The sequence below is a fragment of the Haliotis asinina genome, chromosome 1 (assembly GCF_037392515.1).
Source record: "Haliotis asinina isolate JCU_RB_2024 chromosome 1, JCU_Hal_asi_v2, whole genome shotgun sequence".
NCBI classification, from domain to species: Eukaryota; Metazoa; Mollusca; class Gastropoda; order Lepetellida; family Haliotidae; genus Haliotis; species Haliotis asinina.
The window spans coordinates 61,917,161-61,944,937 of record NC_090280.1 but is presented as its reverse complement, the minus strand read 5'-3'; the positions used below and the strand labels follow the sequence as shown (position 1 = coordinate 61,944,937).

The window sequence follows — 27,777 nt, the reverse complement described above, 5'->3', positions numbered from 1 at the left end:
GCAAACAACGGCACAGGCGTGTATTGAATCTCTCCCACCGTCCATGGCATTATGAACTGCCGCCAATCTGAACTGCCATTCATTGTAACCTTGTTTATTGTTTATTCAACATAGGTTTTGAATATCACAGATTTGTCTGTGTTCAATTTTGCCGGTTTAAAGGGGCTTAAAAGACTTTTGTCACGGTAGTTTGTGTGCTGGTGAACAGGTGCCTGACTCTAAGGGTGTCGGTTCGAATCCTAGATGGAACTCAACCTGACAACGTTCTAAAATCTGTACCTTACTGCGAAAGTGTAGTCCCAAATATAACATATGCTCCATTGTTCTTGTAGCGGATATTTACATATTCAATTTACATGTTCAAAGCAGAATTTTAAGAATGAGATGAATAGCTCCTCCTAGAGATTTGTCTGTTTGCTATGCAGATCTGTAGGTTAATTTCTCTCACATAAAGTACTCGATAATACGAAACGAATTCCGGACTGAATCCTGGTTTTGTTTTCGTCAAGTTTACGGCTGTGAGTGCCAGTTTACTTCAGACCCGCATTCGCTCACCTGATCACTTACCTGATCACTCACATGATCATTCACCGGACCATTCATCTGACCCATGAAAGTCCTGGGTAGAATAGGCCTTCAGCAACCCATGCTTGCCATAAAAGGCGACTATGTTTGTCGTAAGAGGCGACTAACGGGATCAGGTGGTCAGGCTCGCTGACTTCGTTGACACGTGTCATCGGTTCCCAGTTGTGTAGATCGATGCTCATACTGTTGATCACTTGGTTGTCTGGTCCAGACACGATTATTTACAGACCGCGGCGATATACCCGGGATATTGCTGAGTGCGACGTGAACCTAAACTTACTCACTCACCATTCAACTGACATAATCGCTCACCTGACCATTTACCTTATCACTCACCTGGTCAGGTCTGCAATATTCACATTGCCTATACAGGATTAGAACGGACTCCACATGATCCGGTTAGAAATGGTCTTCCATAACCCATGTTCGTCGTAAGAGGTTACAACTTAAATCGAGTAATTGCACTGTCTGACTTCGTTGATGCATACCATTCTGTCGAAATTGCGTGGCCCATTTGTATTTGTCACATCGGTATTATCTCAGCCACATTGCAACGAAACCAAGTCTACAGTAATTTGTTTTAACTACAAAATCCAAATGAGTTTTTTTAAACACACACACACACACACACACGCACACACGCACGCACGCACGCACACACACACACACACATTCATATTACTATTTACACACAGAATGTATCATAGCACCAAACTGAAAAACAGGCAATCCGTCACTCACATTACATATACTGGAGAAACAATAGTTCGCAAGAGACACATATAAGAGGTCCATTTCCCTCCCTTTTCAGCAGATAGTCATGGATAAACCGACTGTGTCCAACACGACATCGTCGTAAAATTACCTCATTACGTCTTGAGTAACAGACCTAGTAAATGTAACGAATTGTTGGTTTCAGTTCGTGAAAGTTATTTCTTCCTACCTAAGTGTCCCACCCTTTTTGCGTAGGGTTTTGGGTAAACTTTTGACATTGTGAATAAAATCACTATGAGGCATCGGCATTGAAGACAATGGTTTGTGAAGAGCTGATTTAGTGGCAGCATCGACCTATGTGTTACCTGTTGTGCCGACGTGATCCGGTAACCAACATACGACGATGACACATTGGCCAATAGAAGTGAGTGAGTGAGTGAGTGAGTGAGTTTAGTTTTACGCCGCTTTTAGCAATATCACGGCGGGGGACACCAGAAAATGGGCTTCACACATTGTACCCATGTGGGGAATCGAACCCGGGTCTTCGGCGTGATGAGCGAACACTTTAACCACTTGGCCACCCCACCGCCCCTGGCCAATAGAAAGATCGTTGAAGAGTTCTGAAATGTCTAGGGTGACTATCAGTGACAAGTGTTTGGAATGGTTCTGCTGTTAAACATACGTCAGAAACACGAAGATGGCCTTGGGCTCAGCAGTGGAAATGGAAGTATTGCCAGGAATGCTGGAGGAGACAGTCTTGGATCCAATGTCACAGTGGGGTTCAGTTCTGATTCCAAGTGGTGGAAATAGGGTTGGCAGGTTAGTACGCGATGAAGTTAAACGAATAATTACTAACCATCAACCCAATGCAGGACTTTTGGTGGTTATGGCTTGAAAAAACCCCAAAAAACAACGTTGACTCTTTAATAACTAAATCCTTCAGTTTGCCATTGTCAAAATACGTTCTTTGTCACCGGAAGTACTAAACAACTTAAGTCTCGGCCATATTCTGTGACTAAATCTTTCAATCCAACCTCAAGGAATTAAGATAATGAATCTGAAAGATCTGATTGTGAACTGCTGAAAGGAAATTGATCTTTGGCATAAATTGCACGTGACAAGTTGCTTCTTTTAAAAAAGTTGGTGCTATGTTTGTAAATAATCATATAACGAAGAAATATACATTTTAAGAATCCATTTTGCACTTAAGAGGTAATTATAAGGTATATGAGTGCAGACATGTTCTCGTCGCTAAATGAGTGAAATGATACCGATGTGACTTAAAATTTTAACTCACACACACGCACGTGATGACCTTGGAGGTTCTGAGTAGTTAAATGTCAAACAAACGAATCAAGGGTAGGGGTTTGTTCTGCAGAATTTATTCACTGTTTACATATGAGTTGCCACGTTTTTGTCAGTGGAGCAGGCAGGTTTGAAATTTCCAACGCCTGTCTCTGAAACAGAAAAGTTACTGGCAATTACACCAAACTGGTTGTAACGTCCAAGGGTATTCTAAGGGATAACCCACCTTTGAAATTCACTTTCACCGCCACAATCATAACCATCGCCAAGTGAAAAGACGAGAAAATACGTTTTGCAAAGATACAAAATTCGACATTAAATGCACTAGTCTTGAAATCAAGATAGAGACAGTTTAAAAAGAAGAAACCCGAGCTTTAAAAAATATACAAATAGTACACATAACGAATGATTTCAGGGTAGAAAAATAAGATTATATCAACAAAGTGGCATCTTTGGGCTTCAGTGAAATATTTTCTAAAATCGAAAAAGAATATTTTTCCCACATTGTTTCAAGTTATTTGAAAAACTTGAAATATCAATATATTTCTTTTTACTGCGACTCAGCTTGTCGTAAGAGACGACTAACGGGATCGGGTGGTCAGGCTCGCTGACTTGGTTGGCACATGTCATCGGTTCCCAATTGCGCAGATCGATGCTCATGTTGCTGATCACTGGATTGTCTGGTCCAGACTCGATTATTTACAGACCGCCGCCATATAGCTGGAATATTGCTGAGTGCGACGTAAAACTAAACTCACTCACTCACTCACTCTTTTTACTACAATCATTGCTATTTTGCATTAGAATTTACATTGAAAGTAAAGTTTGTGTAACTTCTGAATACATCAGAAAGCATTGGGCAGATGATGTACTTACTCGTAATGGTTGTGGTGAATGCTGTACACTCCCTTTAGGAAATGCGCAGCGGGCACTCTGAAGGTTAGCTTTTTATCCCACCAGTTGAGATAGTCAGTTGTGCCACAGTGCACCAAATGTCTATCTGAAAAAGAGACGTTAAAGCACATATGTAATCACATCTGTACCTGTCTTCATTCTAATTACAGGGGCAGTGAGGTAGCGTAGTGATGACAGCGTTAACTCGTGACGCCAAAGACCCGGGTTCGATTCTCAAAATGGATACAATGTGTGAAGTCCATTACTGGCGTACCCTTCCGTTTTGATGCTGGAATATTGCTAAAAGAGGTGTAGAACTAACACACTATGTCATTCAGTTTACCACTTATACAGTGAGTATTTAAAATCAATACCTTGAACTGAAATCCTAAAAGTGTACCATTCTTATTACATTTCTCATTTCCTGAGGATAGAACGTGACATGTGTAAAAGAGTACATATTCCGGAAACAAGAACACGAACAGTTACGTGAAACCATGTTTGACTTACGTCTCACGGAGCAACAGTAGAACTTAAATCTCCGGTCTTCGTGATGGTTGCTATGGAAACTGATGACGCCGCTAATGACGCCATTGTTGGGGCATTGGTAAGAAATTGGCTTGTCAAAGTCGTTCACGTAACCTGAAAGAAAGATTGGACGTAACTGGTTGATGCCAAGTTTATCAGCAGTTACTCTCCATTCATGATCTACTCGTGTTATTCCGGGACAAACCAAATACCTACTCATACTCCTCTGAAATGATTTCAAATACTGGTCACCACGTCCCCTTTTCCGAAAACAACAAATAGACTCCTCGCTATCTCAGAGAACAGAATTTGAGAAAATACGTCAAACCAATCACAATTCGCGTTAGGATTGGGGTACTTTGATAACAATAATCTTTCCCTTTCGTAACCTCACAGAAGATTTGCTCCTCTCTCGAAGAATCTCATGTACAAGTCAATCAGAATGCGCGTAAGGATTGATATAATCCTGATTACTTCAGTCAGCTACGGCATGTGATTGTTTTAAAATCCGTCAAAATATATATATCGTCATTGTTACTTTGTAAAGAACAAAGCTAATTAAATTGTAGAGCCTAATTTGAAGCTTTTGATGAGGATAAGGCCACGAATGGTGTAAGATTCAAATACACATATATTTACTGAAAGTGGCTAATGGTTTCAGTTTTAGTGATTCTCTTACGATCTTGCGGGCTTGCTTTCGAGATTTTGTATGCGGTTTCCGACATCTTTACACATTATTAAAGTAAGAATCTCGAGTTTCCAAATACTGTCCTTTTAGATAACTAATCAACATTTAAACACTGTGGACATTAGAGAAACACTGATATATGAAGGTCTGAGGTCCGTGAAGATCCGTGTACTGTTGCTCCTATACAGCGTGACTGTCAGTGATCTCCTTTTCAATATTTCTACGTGAACACTGAGCAAGGCGGTTCCCCTACTAATACCAAAGAGTCACTCTTGTGTGCATTTTCACCGTCTTATGTTAGTATTGAAGACGCTTCGTTGATGTCACTTACCAGACCACTGACATTTCCCCAGTTTTGGCGTCCGCTGGCAGGTGAAGCTATGGCGTCTGTCTTCATGGTAGTTGCTGTGATAGCTTTCCCAAGAGACAATGGACTGCCCTCGAGGACATTGGAACACCACAGGCTTATCAAAGTCGTTGACGTATGACGTCACGAAAGAGACAAGCGACAGCAGAAGAAACCCAGTCTGAAAACAATGTCAACTGCCAGCCATAAAACAAACAAATGCTGACAAAATGAACTTCCACAACAATGCAATATGCATCCAATACATGTTATTTTTTAGTTTTGTTTTCAGGAATACCACTCTCTTGGCATAGTATACTTGTATAATATTTCTCACCGCAATTATCTTACTAGGTCTCTCTGAAACTTGCAGGTACTGATCTCTATCGTGCGATGTCTGTGGTAGAACGCCGTACTATTAATTCAGTTAGACTGTTCTAGTGTCCATGGCCATATTATGTTGTTATTCACGCAATATGTTATGTTTTCAAACGCTTATTGCCGATATATTTTATACCTGAACTTTTGATAATTGTTATAGTGAGTGAGGTTTCTTTTGAGCACTATCAGAAATATTCCTGCCATACCAAGGAGGAGAACATCAGAAATGGGCTTCGTACCTGACTGGTATCTGACTACGGAACTCTTAAACACTTGGTTATCCAACTGTCCCGATAATTCTTATATTTTATTTTTAATTAAAATGATTGCTAGGAAATTTTACAAATAGGATTTTAGAAGGTGTTTCGAATAGAGTCGACCCCTCAGGTTCTCCCATCTGTCATTATCATAATATTTGTTTGTATTATGTTGTACATGGGCCGTTTGCGTTCATTAATTGTACTCGCTTAACCGTACCCTGCGCTTCCGGACTCGGAAGCGCGAATTTTCAACCATTCCCATAGATACTAACTTACCACCTGAAGCTCTACACGCTACATGATTACGTCCAAGACAACCTGACAAATGGTACCCTGCGTTCCGCCTTCCGTGTATTATCGGTACACTTATATATTATGATGAATCACTGTTATTACTATTGACTGTTCATTTATTGATATACGTACATGATTTTTTTTTTTGCGTTCACTTGATTTTCATATTTTGCGTGTTTGATCCAGTTAACCGTACGTCTCGCTATCCGGACAATTTTGGAGTGAAACCAAAGCGTCCGGATAAACGGTGATCGACTGATATAATGGTATATAATATAATGGTATAAAATATAATGGTAAATTTAACACGATTTTCGTTACCAATACTTTTCCAAAGAGGAAGAAATCAAGCACAGTATGATTTTAAGATTTAGAATTTTCTATTTACTATTCCCGACTGCCATTATTTCCCACAACTGAAGAAACTTAGGCCTTACTATACTTACAGTGATCATACTGGTATGCAGGTTGAAGGTAGTGGTACACTCGGTCTGCAGGAGGGTTTTCCGCTGGTATATATACACATATAACACTTTTAACTGGCACCTCATGCTCGTTGTGGTTGGCGGCAATTTACAGTGACTCCGCCCACTGACACCAGCACAATGAGAGGGCAAATGTGTAACTGGCAAGCCAAGACTGCAGGAAATGTTTGCCAGGTAGATGTTTACAGTTGCCTAGTACACAGACTACATAGGGGATTACGTTCTGAATATTTACACACAATACTAGTAACCTTTTTTGTTTTGTACGCAGGAATACCACTGTCTTGGCGTGGTATTTTTCTATAACATTTCTGACCGCAATTATCATTCTAGGCCCAATGTCTTTCTGATGCATGCAGTTACTGATCTCTATCTTGAAATGTCTATGGTGGAATGCTGTACCATTACTATTATTTCAGTTAGACTGTACTAGTGTTCTATGACATATTATGTTGTTATTCACGCAGTATGTTTATGTTTTCAAACGCTTATTGACGAAAAGACATATGTTTTATATCTGTACTTTCAATAATCGTTACAGCGGGTGAGTTTTCTTTTGAGCACTTTCAGAAATATTCCTGCCATATCAAATAGGAGAACATCAGACATGGGCTTCCTACCTGAATGGTATCTGACGAACGAACTCTTTAAACACTTGGCTACCCAACTGTCCCGATCAGTCTTATATTTTATTTTTGAATAAAATTATTGCTAGGAAATATCACACATAGGATCTTACATTGAACACATCTTTCCAATACACACCTATTAATAGTCAATGTTTACCTCCAGCATTGTCTTTTAGAGTTATAATAGAAATCTGTTTTACTGAGAAGTATTTTAGAAAGTATTTCGAATACCAACATTTTCCTTATGAGGAAATATAATGATAAAATCAACATGTTTTTTTTTGCTACCATTGTTTTTTTCAAGGAGGGAGAAATCAAGCACAGAGTGATTTTAAGATTTAGAATTTCCCAATGAAAGAAGTTAAACAAACACAAATAGGACTCATTTTCACAACATCAGAAGAGAAAGTGATTTCAATGCAGACTGAAAGGTTTCACATACTATTCCCGATTGCAGTTTTTCCCCATAACTGAAGAACTGGGAGTTACTATACTTACAGTGCGCATAATGGCATGCAGACTGAGGATCTTCAGCGTGTGCGTGTGCGTGTGCGTGTGCGTGTGCGTGTGCGTGTGCGTGTGCGTGTGCGTGTGCGTGTGTCTGTGTGTGCGTATGTGTGTGTACGCACAAATGTCAAAACTAGTACAGGTGTTCAGTCATAAATATCAGCTAGTTAAATAAATGCAATATGCCGTTTTCAGTTGTTACAATTTTATGTTCAGACATATTGTAGCAGTTACAATGTGACATCATCTATAATTAAGGCGTCACAGTAAGGACACAGTTCTAGAGTGACAAGGTCAAAATTTTCAATGGTTTACATTGGTTCGAACTTATCTATGAAGTAGTGTTCTTTTGAAATAGTTTGTATGAATTTTGAACTCGATAAAGAGGAAATATTGTGAATTTAATATCGCCTCCTTTGGCACAGACATCTAGATGCGTTCTCAATGGGATACATCGGGTTTCAGGACACTTTATTTGTTGTTTATGGACACAAATTCTCTCATATTTTCTGATTGACCAATCTACTCTTCTTAATAACCTGTGCAAGTTATAACATATATTATATTTTTTGGAAGGACACATTGAAATCTCCGTGTCTCGTGAAAATTACGAAGTGTCCTTCAACAATATGTCGATACGTTCCACCGTTACTTCTGCTACATCTGGACGCAGTAGGCATTAATGCATTCTGTAAATTTTGCTTTGGTTAGGATCTTTTTAAGATTTTGATTTTGTCTTTTGCTGCCTATTATTTTTCTAGATTTCAGCATTGATTTCAGTTTTTCATCCTGTTCTAAGATGCACATATTTATTTTAATGTTATGGAACACATTTGAGTTCAGTGGATTATGATATGATATGATATAATAATGATATGATGTGATATGATATGATATAATAATGATATGATGTGATATGATCCCAGCATCAGCTACACGTAGACTCAGTAATTTCATTGATATCTCAGTCTCTCTGCTTTTTTAAATCTCAACTAAAGACCTATTTTTTCCACACTGTCTTTAAAATAATTGTCTTTTTGTTTTAGCGCAAAAAACATAATATCTATGTTGTGAATTTTACGCATTCGATAAATGAATGTTTTGTAGTTATGCCTGTTGAACTCGGAATGTCATCTTAATTGTAACATTTATTAACCCTACAGAGCACTGAAATAAATCCTAAAGACTGTGTCAGATTCCTTTTTATGTGAGCCTTGCCTGTCATGGTGATGTCTAACTGTCCAACTTTATACAGGACAACGGAAAGAAATTGAAAACAGTGCATCTTGAATTTAATTACAAAGCTTTCTGCTGCTATCGACTGATCTACAAAGAGTTCATTGTTTGATATCTTATTAATATGCGTTATCTAAGATATATACGGTGAGTTTATCATTGAAAACAATTATCTTTTCTTAAGTTTTCTTGTCATCGAATCCCGATTGTGTACATAGATGCTCATGAAGTTGATCATTGGATTGCCTGTTCAAGACCATTATCAGGCTGCCGCCCTATAGCGTGAATGTTACTGAGTGCGGCGTTATACAGCAAACAAACATCCTGACATACATTTATATTGGAAAAGATGATTCCGTCTGTCAAGTACTCTCAAAACTAAATAATGACGTATCTGATCTACACTCTTACGACGCAAGAAACTCGTAAGTCATTTTCAGAAGAATTCATTGTTTGTTAAATAAAAATTATTTTATGTAATTTCAAATGTAAAAAGGCGAAAATTAAGTTGTGTTTCTGTTTAACTGATTAAAAAAGATGGCGTCAAAATCAGGAAATTGTATGTCTTGCGGAATTCTTCCTGCGATGCGATGGCTACTTGTGGATGTGTCTGAAGAAAGCTATCGATTGGCCTTTCGATCACCTGTCATGGCACCTCAACTAAATGATCTTGACAGAAATGACGGACGATAGTAAGCGTCGACCAATGCTAGGACTTGCTTTGACCACACCCCCTTTATGCTGCCTTGCGTCCTTGCTATCGTCCGCCATATATGTCAAGATCGTTTAGTTGAGGGTCAAAATCGGCTTTCAGTCGACATGTACAAATAACAATAAAGAACTGGTAGGTGTCATGAGTGGTGATCAAAGGGCCAATCACCCATGATTATGTTTAGATGAAGTTTTAATCGATTGTATGCGACGGTAGCGTAGCGATCGGCAAAGCAAGTGGATGGGGTACACCGAAGTGTCCAACCTTGTCTAGATATATTGTACTGTGAAGCGTTTCAAGTCGGGGTCATCGCAAAGGTTTCATATTTAAAAAAAAAAATTCAATCCTAACAATGACACGAACGCCTGTTGTTTGTATTGCTTTGGTCGCAGCTACACGAGTAGCCTATGTATATATATACACGGCAGGTGCATACATGGTGTTCATTGTAATCATCTGTGTGTGAAAAGGTTATAAAAGTACAGTTTGTTAGTACCTCATGCGTTATGTCGAAATAATTTAGTAAACAGATCACGTGCTTTTAAAATGACCAAGCATTTTCATCTGAACTTGATGTTCACCCTCAAACAATTGACATGTCCTTGCTCGTAAACATGGACAGTGGAGTAGTCTAGTGGTTAAAGCGTCCGCCAATCATGGTGAACACCCGGGTTCGGCTCCACACATTGTGTGACGCTCATTTCTGGATGCCCCCTGCTCTTGTATTACTCGAATATTGACAAAAGTCGCGTAAAACCCAACTCTCACTGTAACCAGTTAAATTGTATGTTACATAAACCCTCACTAAAACATATGGAATAAAGCAAAGTGTTATTTACATCTATGATATATCTACATATAAAAAACCCGTTAAGAAAGATGCGAGGTCAATCATAGAATTTCAAGAAAAAAACCCAGCACCAAATAGAATTACTGTAAACTGGACCTATGACCTTGACACTATGGCCCTACGATTGGATCAGCACATGCATTCTGAAAAATGATAAATTTACTGTTCATGGTGAGTATATATTCCTTTAATATACAGGAGTCATGATATCTGAAAGAAATAGCAGAAATCCTTGGGTTCCGATCCATTGCGTGTGGGTTCCGTAACATTACGACCTGTCGTAACTCTACACTATAAAATATTTCTAGGAATGCGTAGCGCCGCAAAGGAACATTGTCGCAAAATCCTACTTGTTCACTCACTCCCCATATGCATGACTATCACACCGCACATCAAGACACCGCATCATGGATACGTTTAGAATTGTTTGCACACAGCATAAAATAGTCCGTCTGGAGATTCCTTACGGCGTCATGCCGTAAGACATTAAAATATGGTAGTTGTAATATCACGATGTTGTCGCAAAATCATACTCATTCCCTGCCTTGATATGACTGGAATTTGTGGCATAAAACACAACCAATTCACACATTCACTAAAGTACACCCTCATCACTATCACACCGCAAATCAAGATACCGCGTGATGGGTACTTTAAGCAGTGTTTGTACAAAGCCGGAAGGTCGCGGGTTCGATTCCTTGCCGTGTGATACCGTCAGACGTTAAAATAAGGTACTTGTTTTACCCTGCCTGGCGCTCGGTATAAATGCGTACAACGAGGAAGTTGTACGGGGTCTGCTCGAGTGAGTGAGTGAGTGAGTTCAGATTTAACGTCACATCGGCAATATTGCAGCCATATCGTGACGGGAACTTAACACTGAAATGGAATATATGTGTAATATAAAAAACCTGTCATCAAATGACTGTAAAAACACTAGAACAGCACAGATATGAATATAAAACCAGCATGAAAAACTAAAACATTGTAAGTAAAGAAGACAATACATTATAAAACACGGGCTATAGATCGCCAACAACCGAAGGTAGATCACCATACTAGGGACCATGGGGACTTACAGCACCTTTGCTACCTGCATGGACCCTAGCTGGATTTACACCATCCCTTCAGCTGCTGGCGAGTGTACGAAATGCTAGCCAAATTTAAAATGACAAGAATACTACGATTAAAAACATGATAGACTAAAATTTACATCGAATGTTTGTGGACTTACGTACCCTCTCAGGAGGACAATAATTTTACAATGCTTCAACCCCCTTTGAGGGTACAGCCACTAACAAAACAAGTTACTAATCTAAGCTACCAATATTTAAAGTACATCTATTTACAGAACATATTACTTAAAATTCAACCAAAAAATCAATTTCTTTTAAAAAACCAATAACTAAATGAGAAGCAACAGCGGTAAAAAGATCCTTGATGGTAGGTCTGCTCGTAGTCAGTATAATGTGTCTGAGTGGCATATTCTTGTGAAATGCGACATGGTTGAGCTAGCACTATAAATCCAGCACATGCTGGATATATAATTTGAGTGGAACATTAAATGGGACGTTAAACTCCTCACCATAAAATTGCATATATGATGACTAGAAAGGAAACGAAAAGAGCATCGCCCTGTACATATGGTTCCATTCATTTCAATATATGACCAGTACACACGCACACAGAATGAAGAATTACATACAGATTTGCTGCATATTTTATTCTCCTCAGCAACTCATGCTTCTCAAGAAACGGCTAACAGGACTGGGTGGTCAGGTTCGCCGACTTGACTGACACGTGTCATCCTATAACAGTTGCGTAGACTGACACTCATGCTGTTGATCACTGGACTGTCTGGTACACATTTTGTTTATAGACTGGCACCATATCGCTAGAATATAGCAGAATTCGCTTTTTATACAACAAACAAACAATCAATCAATCAAACAAACAAACAAACAAAAAGTCAGTTTGTTTAGACAAACATTTGAGTCCGAGTCCAGAAACACCAACGTTGTGTAATATTGCTAATTCATATTTTCTCTACAAAGTGAACTGTTACCACAATAAGAGAAACATGCTGATGCTGGAAATAGCCGCAGGTCTTTCAAGTGTTTAATTACCATGAACACAAATCCCAGAGTTTATGAGGGACAATATTTTCAGAATATGAATCATAAAAATATTCCGTGATCTCACAATTCTCACTTCGTCGAAAAAAAATCCCAAGTTAATTATATATGCGGTAATTTGTGAAACATAATGCTTTCTCGAATTGTCAAATCCGGAATGTTTATTTGGCTGGCAGTGGTAATATCAGGAAGGTGTTATAAACCTGTTACCAGAGTTCTGGTATACACGCACGAGGCACCTGAGAGAGCGTGACCACCAGATGCCGTTCGTTCCTCTTCATGGGTGTGTAAACATGACACACTTTGCTTTTCACACCACGGTATGTTCTTTTCCTATTTTTTTCCATCACACCGGATGCATATTTCGATATCAAAATATTTGAAGGATATCTATTACAATTTTTATTACCTTGTCATCATTGAATACTTAAAAGAGACAGAACTGATTGGTAAGTTTTGATTTATATGTAAATAAATGTGCTTTTTATGACTGGTAGTTTGGACTGAGATTAGCTGAGTAACTGAGATTGCTAGTGGCTATATCCTCAAAGATGGGCTAAAGTATTGTCAAATTATTGTCCTCATGAGAAGATACGTAAGTCCTAAAACAGTCAAAGTAAATTTACACTTAGCATATTATCTAATCATACGGTGTATGCTATTTCAGCTTATGGCTAGATTTATCTACAATCGCTAACGTCGAAAGGGATGGGGTAAATCTAACTAGGGTTCGTCCAAAATAGCAAAGGCACTGTAAGTCCCCATGATCCCTAGTATGGTGATCTACCTTCACTTGTTGGCGAGCTATTAGCCCTTTTTATATCTCTCTCTCTATATAAAACGGTATTAAAACGCCATACGCCTACAGGCAATATCACGGCGCTTCTTCTATTGATGGGTCTAGACAAGGTAATCCCGTGATTGACATCATGAGCATCAATCAACGCGGTTAGGAAGCGATGACATGTGTTAAACAAGTCAGTCTAACCATCCGATCCCCATAGTTGCCTCTGATGGTAATTTACCATCATTTGTTGGCGGTCTATATAGCCCGTTTTATATTGTATCGTCCTCTTTAGTTAAACTGTTTTACATTTAATTACTAGTTTTAAATGTCTATCTGTGATAATCTAGTTGTTTCAGTGTCCTTCGTTGATAGATTTTTTACCATTCACTATTATGTATAATATTAATGGTTCTCGTTATGGCTGAAATATTGCCGATGTGACGTTAAACACTCACTCACTCACTCACTCACTCACTCACTCACTCTTACCATAAGCATCGGTTGCTGAGGATCAATTCTAACCCGGATCGTGAGCAATATCAAGGCGGGGGACAGCAAAACATCAAACGCTTCTAGTAATATATTAAGCCGCGTGTTCGACGTGAAGGCTTGTTCCGCTGAGCCACCGCCTATTAGAAAATTGCGGCTTGAATTATTTCGTAAAACTGTACTCATTCAAGTCAGTGTATGAAGTTCGACACAAACTGCATTTTTGGTGTTTCGGAAATCCTTAATATCGATCGGGCCGTCATCTGGTCAAAAACCGCACTCGTACATCTGTTGTGTCAGAAAATAATCAGCTCGGCTTGTAATGGATTCCGCCTATGTTTGTCAACGAATCCAATAATAATAATGAAGATTTACGATGGTGGCTTGTACTTGACAGTCCAGTCGTGGATTCTACTCATCGCATCGGAAATTCAAAACATTCCCCTAGCAAGATCAGACATTGTGATGTTTCATTCGAAGTTCCTTTACGTTCACACTGACCTGAAACTTTCCTTCGACGTCCGATAGAACTTAGCGACTGCGCACACGGGTTACATTTTGACATACACAGACATACGCATGTCTCCATTATACTTATTGGACTATGATGTGGTAATGTATTGTAAAGACAATTTTATACGGCGTTGTGTAACAGATGATTCATCTGTCTTAATGTATAGACTGTCAACGGGAGAAGGTCTGAAAGAGCCAAGACAAAGTCCTAGACCTTGATGGTGGACAGAATCAAGAAGTTTAAGGTTGCTTTTGCAGGCTCCACCATATACGGTGGAGCCATAATCGAGTTTTGAACGGACCAGTGATCGGTATAGGTGTAAGAGGGTAGTTTGGTCCCTTCCCCACTTTGAGTTGGAAACAACCTTCAACAAATCGGGCATTTAGCTTTAAGGGATTTAATGTGAGATTTAACCACAATCAACATTTGTTTTACGTAACGAGTAGATTATTTACTTGTTTGTGTACGAAACCTGCTTACGACCTCATACTCCGGGTATGCATACTGTTTCAAGCTCCGCGAATCTATTCACTGCGCATGTGTTATGGGCACAGGGCAGCGCAGCTGTTGAAACCACTTTTCCCCCAGGCGCTGGGGGAAATTTAGTGAATCATTTGAACTCCGATTTCGCGGGCTTTTTTTCATCGCGTTTTGTATCAACTTTATAGGTTGAATTGGCATTTTTGATGATTTGTTTCGGTAATTGCATACCGAAAGGTATCAGAATCAGCAAAGTTGTATTTTACGTTGCATGTGACCTTTAATGTGTGGTAAGAAGGTTAAATGAGAATCGAAAATCAAACCTAAGAACTTGGCCTCCTTTACAACTTTGATAGGAGTTCAACAGTATGCATATTTTTACAACGACAGGAAATGTTGAAGTCATCCACAAAAAGTGACCCATCGATTGAATCATTTAAAACCTTGGATCACAGGCAAACTGTAGCGCAAATGGGCTGCGCAGCATAGAGAAAATGACTAGTCTTCTCTACATGCGAGCGAAGCGAGCAAATGTTGGCAACGTACTTTCGTCGCTTCAGTTCGACCAGTAGTTTTCATGTCAAAATAAAATCTCGCTATCATCAAAGGTATACACCCATTACTTCACTGGGTTGTGCTCTCACATTTCAAACCCCATGTTGAACAATTACTCACGTGACATATTTTTTATTCAACATATTGAGCGCAACTCAAGGTGGATCAGACCGTTCTTCGCCTCCATTCCCCCTTCCAGCTTCCGGGTCAACGGAGTGAAGGAACAGGAAGGTCGTATTATGTATGGAATACATAGAGTTACCTCCCCTGCATCATTCACCCATTACGCCAGAAGCACTTTTATGTAGAATATATGTGACGAAAATTCTAACAATAGCGACGACAGATAAGACAAATACTCCAACAGGTTCACTATAAAATTAGGCAATATGGTATTTCTTTTTAATTTCTGCTTATTCATGTTCCGTCACTCCGTTCAATCACAGGCAAACTGTAGCGCAGGTGCGGTTGCGTAGCGTAGAGAATATGGCCAGTCTTCATATATGCGAGCGAAACGAGCAAAGGTTGGCAACACACTTCCCTCGCTTCGGATCAAAAAGTATTTTTCATTTTTCATGTCAAAATAAAATATCGCCACCATCAAAGGTACACTCCAAATTCCAGACTAGGTTGTGATCTCAGATTTCCAACGCCATATTTAACAATTACTCACGTGAAATATGTTTTATTCAACATTTTAAGCGCCATGACCTTGCTCAAGAGCTGTGAGTAGCTCCTATAATGAAAACACGTCATTATCATCTTCATCGTTATTTGAATCGAAATTAAGTTTTTTCCCTGCCGTTTCTGATACCTCTGAAACTCTGGAACATAATTTGTCGATAATGACTGTTTGGCAAGAGTTTCGCCAATTTGCTATTTTAGATGTGTCAGTTATTAAATTAAGATGGTGAACGGCCAATTTGCACCTTTGCTATTTATTCTCTGAATCAAGTTCCACACCTTGGATTTGGGCGTGCGTGAATTTATTTAGGAACTATAGTTCCTCCAAGATTGCAGTTTTTTATGCTTGAAGGTACGACGTACCTTTGCATTAATTTTAATATTGCAAATTTATTTAAGTTGTGGACAGTTGGGTGATAATTTCTCTGCCCTTTTCCTTGCTTTTTTCAGCATTTTACAATCTGCATTAAACCACGGCTTCCATACATGTGGAGCTTTTGAGGACCTTGGTATACACTCATCAGGAATTTCAGTTTAAACGTCTAAAACACATGAGCAGGATCAGCCATATCCAAGAAACATTCGCGTCGTATTTTACATGTTCATTAGGACCAATCAGCTTTGGAAAAAATCTATCGTGTGTAAGATGGAGAATCAACTGGAAATATTTCTGATAGTATCGTTGGAAAGTGATCACTTCCACAAAATTGTGTATATACACAAATCATTGTTGGAGATATAATCGTCCAGTGTTTTGCCCTTAGTGTTAGCATTTGCACCACCCCAGAATGGATGATGGCCATTAAGATCACCCATTATAATGCAGGGTTTCGGAAGTTGATCATAGAGAGCTTGAAGATCAGACAGGTTAAGTGTTAAAGAAGACGGAATATACAGAGAACATTTTGTAAATGCAATATGAAGAGTGGATCTCACTGCAACGGCTTGAAGATTGGTTTTAAGTGTTAGCGGGCTATGAATACCACTCTGCTTGACAAGAATTGAAGATCCACCAATGGCCCTGTCACCCGAAGGTGAGAAAGAATGATATGCATCGAACGTTATATGTTTCCTTCAAATGTGTTTCCTGCAGATTGCAGCACCAAGAATACCCGGATGATATGTTCCAGCATGAAAAATGAAAAGATTGATAAGTCCACCTTATGGTATTCCGCCTTCTGGGCACAGGACTCGAGGCAAAATGATTACATGTCTTGTTAAAACATACAAAATCAACATACAAAACGCTGTTGTGTGCGTTTCTAAATCATCGAAAATAATTTCCATGCGCAGGGCATGGCGTGACCAGCCGATTCTACCATCCGTGTAGGTGAAGTAAGGGCCAAAGTGGTGTGTTGAGCAAAAGGAACAACTATTCAAGCTCTCACTGCCCTCAACCACCAGACTACCGTCCTCCATCGACACGGAACGCAAACCAGGGCAAACAGGTTGCTCGATGTGGTTGCCTCTTATGACCAGCAATGGCGTGTTGTGGACACATTCTGACGCGGGTCTACACGAGAGAAGAGCACCTAGCGTTACCCAGCACCCACCACGAGGAGGTGGCTCTTCACGGGTACCACTTTTGTTAGAGATATATTCTAACGTAATTATTACCAAATGTCTCAATCTTAAAAACTGAGAGTATTTTCTCAAACGGAACATTCCTGTAACCTTGCTGCCATACCCCAAGTGGAATTTTAAATGAATTCGTTGTGAAATATATGAATGACCAAAAACATGTCAGACTGAAATATTCCCAGACATGTGAAATATGTGCCCAATGTGATTAGTAGCAGCTGATTAGTTGCATACAGATATTATATTGCTGTTTTGAAACTAGGAAAGTTACAAAATTAGATTTCCCGAAACTACTGGAGGAGCACGTACAATGACCAGGACAAGTCGAATAGCGACCGGCTGGAAGGATTTCATATTAGCGTAGTAACATGAGAACTACTTCAGGAAAAATAACCCCATTCCATATTTTATTACAGTGGAACAAATATCAGTGGAGTACTCATAAAATGTATTGCTGTTTGGCTTTTGCTTATCTAGATCTATTTTGAAGAATTATTCCTCCTTGATACAACTCAAAAAGGAGATATAGGTATCGGAGACATATTCTGACGTAATTACTACCAGATGTTTCCAATTATATTTTTGAAAAGGCTTTGATAATCACAAATGGGGTTTGTTTTATTGAATATGCAAACAGTTTATGAAAAAACCCCAACTACGTTAAATCTCAAAGCAGAAACTAAAAAATTGCAAATATTTCTCTAATTGAACCTTGTTGTCATGCCCCAAGTGGAATTTCTTGTGAATTCGCCGAAAAATGTATGAATTACCAAAACAAAGTCAGATTAAAATATTTTCAGAGATGTGAAATATTTGCTTAGTATAAAGATTGTGGCTGATTAGTTACATACAGATATAATACGATTGTTTTGAAACTCGTAATTACTTGTTCTAAATGTGTTGGAAGCTCACGTACAATCACCACAATAATTCCACAAGGTCATCAGAAAAACACTCGGTGAGCGCCGTTTTAAGAAACACGTGCGTGTGTTTGAATCTCTCACCGTCATTTGCAGATTTTTTTTATCAAAACCTTCACATTACACAGCACATTTCTGTTGGCTACGTACTTAGTACTTTCAATATGACGATAGATGTTTTTCAAGATGTTTTTACCCAATAACATACTGCTATAAAGGAATTAATTAAGCTGGAACTATTTTTATCAAAGCAGCGCATCCATTACGCGTGTTCTGATTGGTTTCTCGTATTTTCGCACATAACAAGCTTTAAGAGGGGAACGAGTCTTCTTTGAGGTTACGGAAAGGAGCGAGTGGTGATGAATGATTAATCCAGCATTGTGTTTGATGACTGTTAAAGCTTGGCTATTTCAATGCCTAGACCTTTCTTGCTAGTTAGATAATGTGACAACCTCGCTATTGAAAAGTCCATGCAGTCTAGCAGAATATGTTTAATCACAGACAAACTGTAATGCAAATGCGGTTGCGCAGCACAGAGAATATGCCAAGTCTTATTATATGCAAACGTACTTCCCTCGCTTCTGACCGGAAAATACTGTTTATGTCAAAATAAAATATCACCACCATAAAAGGTACAGTTCCATTCCTTACCTGCTTGTGCTCCCAGATTTCCTACCCCATGTTTAATAATTACTCACGACAAATATGCTTTATTCAACATTTTACGCGCCACTCGTAGTATTTATATCGTTCTTCGCCTCCATTACCCCTGCTAGCTAGAGTGACGGAACAGGAATAAGCAGAAATGAAAAAGAACTACCATATTGTCTAATTTTATCATGAAGCTGTTGCAGGTTATTTCTCTAGTCTGTCGTTGCTATTGCGGGGGTTAAAAAACCCCATCGCCCGACACCTGGGACAAGTCAGTATTATTTCGGACAATCAAATAATGGTATCTCACGTGTCCGTGGACTACTAGATAATTTTCACTTATGGTTTTAAACTGCAAATGAACTTGGATTTCACTTCATATCTGCCCATAAATAAATGTAGCTATAACATTTCGCAATAATAATAACGTAGAGCTATCATTCTTTGAGTGAGTGAGTGAGTTTACTCAGCAATATTCCAGCCATATGGCGGCGGTCTGTAAATAATCGAGTCTGGACAATCCAGTGATCAACAGCATGAGCATCGATCTGCGCAAATGGGAACCGACCACATGTGTCAACCAAGTCAGCGGGCCTGACCACCCGATCCCGTTAGTTGCCTCTTACAAGCATAGTCGCCTCTTATGGCAAGCTTGGGTTGCTGAAGGCCTATTCTACCCCGGGACGTTCACGGGTCATCATTCTTTGAAATTTATAATTCTTCGATAAATAGTCCCTTAAACATTAACATCAAACATTGTGTCATAAAATCAGGGGAAGTGGAAACCTAGTCAGGAAAAGTTACTTTCCTGAAGTCACTTGCCCTGTGGCAACTGAACCCCTGTGTTGTTGATCTACATAAAACACTTCTGGCGTAATTGGCGAATGAAGCAGGGGAGGTAACTGTAAGCATTCCATATGGAATAATCCCCTCCTGTTTCTTTACTCCTTTGCTACGGAAGCTGGAGGGGGTAATGGAGGCGAAGAACGGTCTGATATACCACAAGTTGCGCCTAAAATGTTGAATGTAAAATATTTCACGTGAGTAATTGTTCAACGTGGGGTCGCAAATGTGAAAGAACAACACAGTGATGATTTGGGTGTATACCCTTGATGGTGGCGATAGTTTATTTTGATATAAAAATATTCATTGACCCGAATTGAGGAAAGTACGTTGACAACCTTTGCACGCTTCGCTCGCATGTAAGACATGTCATTTTCTCAATGCTGTGCAACCCATTTGCGCTACAGTTTGCCTGTGGTTTAATGTGAACATTTCTTTGCAAGAGACAAACATATGAGGTCCCTTTCCCTACGTTTTCAGCAGATAGTCATGGATAAACCGACTGTGGCAAACAGGACACCGTCGTAAAATTGCCTCATCACGTCTTGAATAACAGACGTAGAAGATGTAGCGAACTGTTTCAGTTCGTGACATTTATGTCTCCCTACTTAGGTGTCTCACCGTTTCGCACAGGGTCCTGGGTAAAACATTTGACATTGTGTTTGAAATCACTATAAAGGATCAGTATTGAAGATAATGGTTGGTAATGAGCTGATTTAGCGGCAGCCTCGGCCTCTGTGTTACCTGCTGTGTCGACGTGATTCGGTAACCAACAAACCAACAAAGGACGATGGAATGGTTCTGCTGTTAAATATACGCCAGAACCGTGAATATAACCTTGGCCTCAGCAGTGGAAATGGAAGTAATGCCAGGAATTCTGGAGGAGACAGTCTTGGATTCAATGTCAGTGGCGCTGGCAACTTGGCCATCATCCTTGGATCCGTTTGTATGGATCTATCGGTGTTGTACGTAATGTAACTGGCTGTATTCCGGTTGGAATACCAAAGGATTTAGATTTCACCATCTGCCCGTGTGGGAAAGACAGACCCCGGTACTTACTGATGTGACTTAGATTTTAACTCACACACTAAAATAGTCGCTGATCATTACACACGCACGGGAAGACCCTGAAGGTTCGGAGAAGTTAAATGGCACAGAAACGAATCAAAGGTAGGGCTATGGTCCTCTGAATTTATTCACTGTTTACATGTGAGTGCCACGTTTTTGTCAGTGGAGCAAGCAGGTTTGAAATTTCCAACGCCTGTCTCTGAAACAGAAAAGTTACATGATCATCATCGTCACTATCAGCACCATGACCTGCACCACCCCCACTAGCATCACCATCGCCATCACCACCGCCACCATCATCGTCACCACCGCCACTAGCATCACCATCACCACCGCCACTAGCATCACCATCACCCTCACAACCAGCATCACCTGCATCTTCATCACCGCCACCTGCATCACCTGCATCTTCATCACCGCCATCTGCATCACCTTCCACCTCAACCCTTCCCAAGCAATACAAGCACTAGCGCCACCGCTACCGCCACCATATGTGTTTGTTGTGTTACTTCAGTTATTGATGTCCAAGTTACGGGAAGAAACGAGCTCATGTCTTAAATAACGGGACAATAATAGAAAAGGCGAGAAAATTTTTTTGCAAAGATGCGAAATTGAACAATAAAAGCACTTGAAATAGCGACAGATATATCAAGAGAAAGACAATTTAAAAAGGAGAAGAAAACAACATACAAATAATTCTCATAACGAATGATTTCAGGGTAGAAAAATAAGATTATATCAACAAAGAGGCACTTTTTGGCTTCATAAAAGTATTTTCTAAAATCGAAAAAAAAATTCTTTTTCACATGGTTTCAAGTTTTTCAAAGCAAACCCTTGTAATATCAATATTTTTCTTGTTGCTACGATTATTTCGATTTCGCATTACAATTTACGTTGATAGTAAAGTTTGTTTAACTTCTGAATACATCAGAAAGCATCGGGCAGATGATGTACATACTCGTAATGGTTGTGGTGAATGCTGTACACTCCCGTTAGGAAATGCGCGGCGGGCACTCTGAAGGTTAGCTTTTTATCCCACCAGTTGAGATAGTTAGTTGTGTCACAGTGCGCCAATTTTCTATCTGAAATAGACACGTTAAAGCACGTATATAATCACATCAATATCTGTCTTCATCCCAATTATAGGGGAGGGGCTGTGAGGTAGCGTAGTGGTGACAGCGTTAGCTCGTGACGCCAAAGACCCGGGTTCGATTCCCAAAATGGACACAATATGTGAAGTCCATTACTGGCGTACCCTTCCGTGTTATTGCTGGAATATTGCTAAAAGAGGTGTAAAACTAAACGAAGCCATTAAATTTACCACTTATACAGTGAGTACATAAAATCAGTACCTGGAATTCAAATCCCAAAAGTGTACCATTCTTGTCAACAATCACATTTCTCATTTTCTGAGGATAGAACATATGTGTGGATGGCGTGACCTGTGTAAAAGAGTACATATTCCGGAAACAAGAATATGAACAGTTATGTGAGACCATGTTTGACTTACATCTCACGGAGCAACAGTAGAACTTAAATTGCCGGTCTTCGTGATGGTTGCTATGGAAGCTGTTGACGCCGCTAATGACGCCATTTTTGGGGCATTGGAAAGATATTTCCTGGTCAAAGTGGTTCAAGTAACCTGAAAGAAAGATTGGATGATATATTAGTCGACCGTGGAAGATAGCTCCTCTTCGGCCTACCTTTAGAATACAGCACCACAAACTTTAGAGACACGTCATAATACTATTTTACGTAACTGCAGGTGATTTTGTTCAAAAGCACGTTCTTGAAACAATGCCCTATGACGCTGGCATAGCAACAAGGTCGTCAAGCTCAGCGAGTGCGTATAAGCTCCGCTCACTGATGTTTCATCTCTACCAGCCATGTCATTACAGAAACCCAACGATGTTGCGAGTTTCCAGTAGTAGTTCCCGGCGGATGCGCAATTTTTTCTTTCTTTTTTTGACTAATATGCTCATATTTCTTTGTATTGAGAGGTGCTGAGGTGTTATATTTTGTGTAATTATATATTTTGTATTTTTAGATTTAGTAAGAATGACTTACATTGGTCACATTTTGCCATGATTTATTATTCGCTGTTTTGGCCAGTTAAAATAATCTAAACATATTCTATATTTCGGTTTCAAACGTAACTATTTGGATTAAATGAATTATAACTGTAAACTAATATACATATATATCTTTGTCATTCAGTAATTTGAACCATTACAAGGACATATTTATTTTTCGAACTGGTAAGACTACACTGGATACGTCAGCCATTTTCGTGCCGACTCGGTAAGCGTATTTATTAGAATTATTCCAAGGGTTAGGATTAGGGTTAGGTTTAGGTTTAGGGTTAGGGTCCAGGGTAAGGGACCTAATCCAAAATAGTAGGTAAATGCATGAGTACCAATTGTTTTCCTTTTCCATTCTTAATACTTTGTTCACAAAGAAAACGGGAGACCAAATTTATCAAAAGTTAAATAAACGATGAAATGGTTTAATGTCGAAAGTTTGGGGTGGGGGAAATCGGCCTCCAGCAACTTTCACCTCCAGATCTACATATTGTCAATAATGATTCGAAGTCTAACTCACCCTCGTGCCGTCACCAAACATGCCCATGTCTCACTCATTCCTTTGCGCGATCCACATTATCCTTACTGCGTTCCCTGCAACACTTATCTGTCACGAAAGCACACAATCATTTTTATACAAGCACGTCAATCATTCATGCATGCACCGTGAAATCAACGTCTGACGCCTGACGTCAACAATCGTTTTCAGTTCGAACCATATCGGCTCATTCAACACAACATGGTGTCTTGTAGATTACGGAATGGGGCGATCGTGCCAAATGATATCGGGACCATTCGGCAACCGTCAGCAGATTGAAAGCACGACGCACCAAGTCTACCCGTAACTTTCGTAATAGTCCGCAACTAATTCGACTCTTCCCGTTCATTTCTGTGACGTCACAGGAATGACTAGCTAAATTTGCACAGTGTGCAACAATGTCGGTTAGCTGTCGCAAACTGGTTGCCTGTCTCACTGATATGTGACCTACGGCTGGGAACGTCCTTACGAGAAATTGTGGTGCTGTGTTCTAAAGGTAGGCCGAAGATACTGCAAGCAAATATTTTTACGGCAATATTACACTAGTGAAATACCGTTAGAAGTATGACGTCATAAGGGTTCAGAGTTATGACGTCACAATGCTAATGCCGCTGGTGCAGTGGTACTGGACCTTGTTTGACTTGAGGAAAACTGGAGTGCTCAGACTGTAGCCGGAGTTTCTATCATTTTGTGTTAGATGTACTCGCTTCCGTGAAATACCATTTTCATTAAACTCGTGAAAGATGTAGTATCAAACGAGTGAAAGCGAGAATGATACCAAATCATTCACTCGTTTAATAAAAATGGTATTAAACTAGAGGTCATTTAGTATCCTGTATGTATTGGGTGATGGCGAGTTTATCAGCAGCTCACTCTCCATTCATGATCTACTCGTGTTGTTCCGTGATAAGCCAAATACCTACTCGAGTCCCTCTGAAATTATTTCAAATACTGGTCACCACTTGCCTCTTTCCGTCAACTACAAATAGCCTCCTCGCCATCTCAGTGAACGGAATGTGTGAAAATACGTCAAACCAATCAGAATTCGCGTTAGGATTGCGGTACTTTGATAAAAATAGTCTTTCCAAGGAGGTAGCTCTCGGCCCTATCCGTAACTCAAAATAAGACTTGCCCCTCTCTCGATGGATCTCATGTGCAAAAGTACAAGTCAATCAGAATGCGCGTAAGATTGAGGCACTTTAATAGAAACAATCCCGGTTACTGAAGTGCCTAATTTGAAGCTTTTGATGAGGATAAGGCCACGAATGGTGTAAGATTCAAATACACATGTGTTTACTGAACGTGGCTTATGGTTTCAGTTTGAGTGATTCTCTAACGATCTTACGGGCTTGCTTTCGAGATTTTGCATGCTCTTTCCGACATATTTACACATGATTAAAGTAAGAATCTCGAGTTTCCAAATAATATCTTTTTTGATAACTAATCAACTTTAATCTTAAACACTCTGCGTCTGTGTTACTTCACTGGGATATGTAGATCTGAGGTTTCTTGGGGTCTTCCCTACTTTTGTTAGCATACAATATTTCACCGGATTTACTAGAGCAAAGTTATGCATGCAGGTTCCAAGAACTGGTAGACATCCCGTACACACCATCCTGTTTAAACAAGAACTGCAAATCTATTGTTGTTCAGTTATAAACGAAGCATTCTACCGTAAAATATTATAACTTGTAAACATTTATGACAATGATGGCGACCAGTTGAAACGATATACAAATATAATTGTTGCCGGATGCAGTGTTTGCAATACTTTAATTTACCCGTTGGCCATCAGGACCTGCTGTCGCTAGCCGCTTTAAAATCTACCGGCCCGGAATGGAATCTGAAGGCCCATGCTGTTAAAGTGAAACCAATAAAATAAACTACACTTTGCAGAATTCCACACTGTTTCCACAAAATCAATTGACGAACCGCAGAGAGGTTGTTTTAATTTATTAAAGACTGTTATCGACATTCCTATGCAGAAACTGCGGAAATACCAGGGTGTGAAAACATGATAGATCATGGATGATTCACGAACGTTCAAGTAGGAAAGAACAAAAGCCAAGGAAAAGATTCCAGTTAAAATGTACTGAAGGTTACAAGGGCCTGCAGCTATTCGAAACGGCCGTTCCGATGCAATAATAACCTGCGCTGGGCCTCCAGGCCGGCGATTATTTCATCCAAATGGCATATTTTACATTTTTGAAAAGGCAGTTAAAACAGGATTCCATTTAGTTGTTGTAGAGTCCCAAAATGGATACACAAGATAGTTTTAAAAACATGTATATATACAGTAGTTCTCCACAGAGTAGGGACCTGTGAAGGTCCCGGAGTAGAATAGGCCTTCAGCAACCCATGCTTGCCATAAACGGCGACTATGCTTGTCGTAAGAGGCGACTAACGGGATCGGGTGGTCAGGCTCGCTGACTTCGTCATTGGTTCCCAATTGCGCAGATCGATGCTCATGTTGTTGGTCACTGGACTGCCTGGTCCAGACTCGATTATTTACAGACCACCGCCATATAGCTGGGATATTGTTGAGTGCCGCGTAAAACTAAACTAACTCACTCACTCACTCCAGAAATTTAAAAAATCAAGGCCATGAGAGAAACAGTGGTATGTCACGGTCAGAAGGCCGTGAAGTCCTTGAATTCCACGAAGATCCTTGTACGGTTCCTATAGCGTTAATTTTGAAATTGGTGTATTGTTGCTCCTACCCAGCCTAAATGATATGTCAGTAATATCCCTTTCAATATTTCTAAGTGAACACTGGGCAAGGTGGTTCCCTAACTAATACCAAAGAGTCACTCTTGTGTGCATTTTCACTGTCTTATGTTAGTATTGAAGACGCTTCGTGGATGCCACTTACCATACCACTGGCATCCCCCCAGTCTTGGTGTCCTCTTACAGGTGAACCTATGGCGTCTGTCTTCATGATGGTTGCTGTGATAGCTTTCCCAAGAAGCAATGGACTGCCCTCGAGGACATTGGAACAGCAAAGGCTTGTCAAAGTCGTTGACGTATGACGTCACGACAGAGACAAGCGACAGCAGAAGAAACCCAGTCTGAAAACAATGTCAACTGGCAGCCATAAAACAAACAAATGCTGACAAAATGAACTTCCACAGCAATGAAACATGCATCCAATACATGTTGTTTTTTAGTTTTGTTCGCAGGAATACCACTCTCTTGGCATGGTATACTTCTATAATATTTCTTACCGCAGTTGTCTTACTGGGCTCAATGTCTGAAACTTGCAGGTTCTGATCTCTATCGTGAGATGTCTGTGGTGCAACGTTGCACCAGAGCTATTAATACAGTTAGACTGTACTAGTGTTCATGGTCATATTGTGTTGTTATTCACGCAGTTTGATATGTTTTCAAGCGCTTATTGCCGAAAAGAACTTTTGATAATCGTTACAGTGAGTGAGTTTTCTTTTAAGCACATTCAGAAATATTCCTGCCATATCAAGGAGGAGAACATCAGAAATGGGCTTCGTGTCAGATTGGTATATGACGACCCAACTCTTTAGGCACTTGGCTACCCATATAATTCTTATATTTTATTTTCAAACAATGTGATAGAAGATCGTACACACATGATTTTACATTAACACATCTTTTCAGTACACACCTATTAGAAGTCAGTTAGTTCTTCCAGTTGTAATAGGAATCCGTGTTACTTACAGTTTTCCAAAGAGTTAAAAGCAAACACTGAGAAGTATTTTGGAATGTATTTCTAATAGCAATATTTGTCTCTTGAGGTAATACAGAAAATATAATGATTAAAAGAACACGTTTTTGCTACCAATACTTTTCCAAAGATGAAAAATCGAACTGAATGATTTTAAGATATGGAATTTTCCTATGAAAATAAGTTAAGAAACAGGAATAGGACTCATTTATAAAACATCAGAAGAGCCTTAAATGCAGACTGAAAGGTTTCACATACTATTCCCAATTGCGGTTATTTCCCATAACTGAAGCCTTGGGTCTTACTATACTTACAGTGAGCATACTGGTATACGGGTTGAGGG

At 39.6% G+C, this 27,777-nt stretch overlaps 1 protein-coding gene across 1 annotated transcript; it reads right to left on the bottom strand.

The window, feature by feature from the left end:
* Positions 1 to 2,665: 2,665 nt before the first annotated feature.
* LOC137274258 (uncharacterized) lies at positions 2,666 to 27,777 on the bottom strand. The gene is made up of 10 exons (XM_067807363.1): positions 27,749 to 27,777; positions 26,610 to 26,805; positions 22,629 to 22,760; positions 22,077 to 22,200; positions 21,288 to 21,317; positions 6,442 to 6,586; positions 5,046 to 5,241; positions 4,009 to 4,140; positions 3,481 to 3,604; positions 2,666 to 2,756 (listed from the first exon to the last, which is right to left on the bottom strand). Exons 1-10 carry the CDS (start codon positions 27,755 to 27,757, stop codon positions 2,717 to 2,719), a joined length of 1,128 nt encoding a protein of 375 aa, XP_067663464.1. The 5' UTR covers positions 27,758 to 27,777; the 3' UTR covers positions 2,666 to 2,716.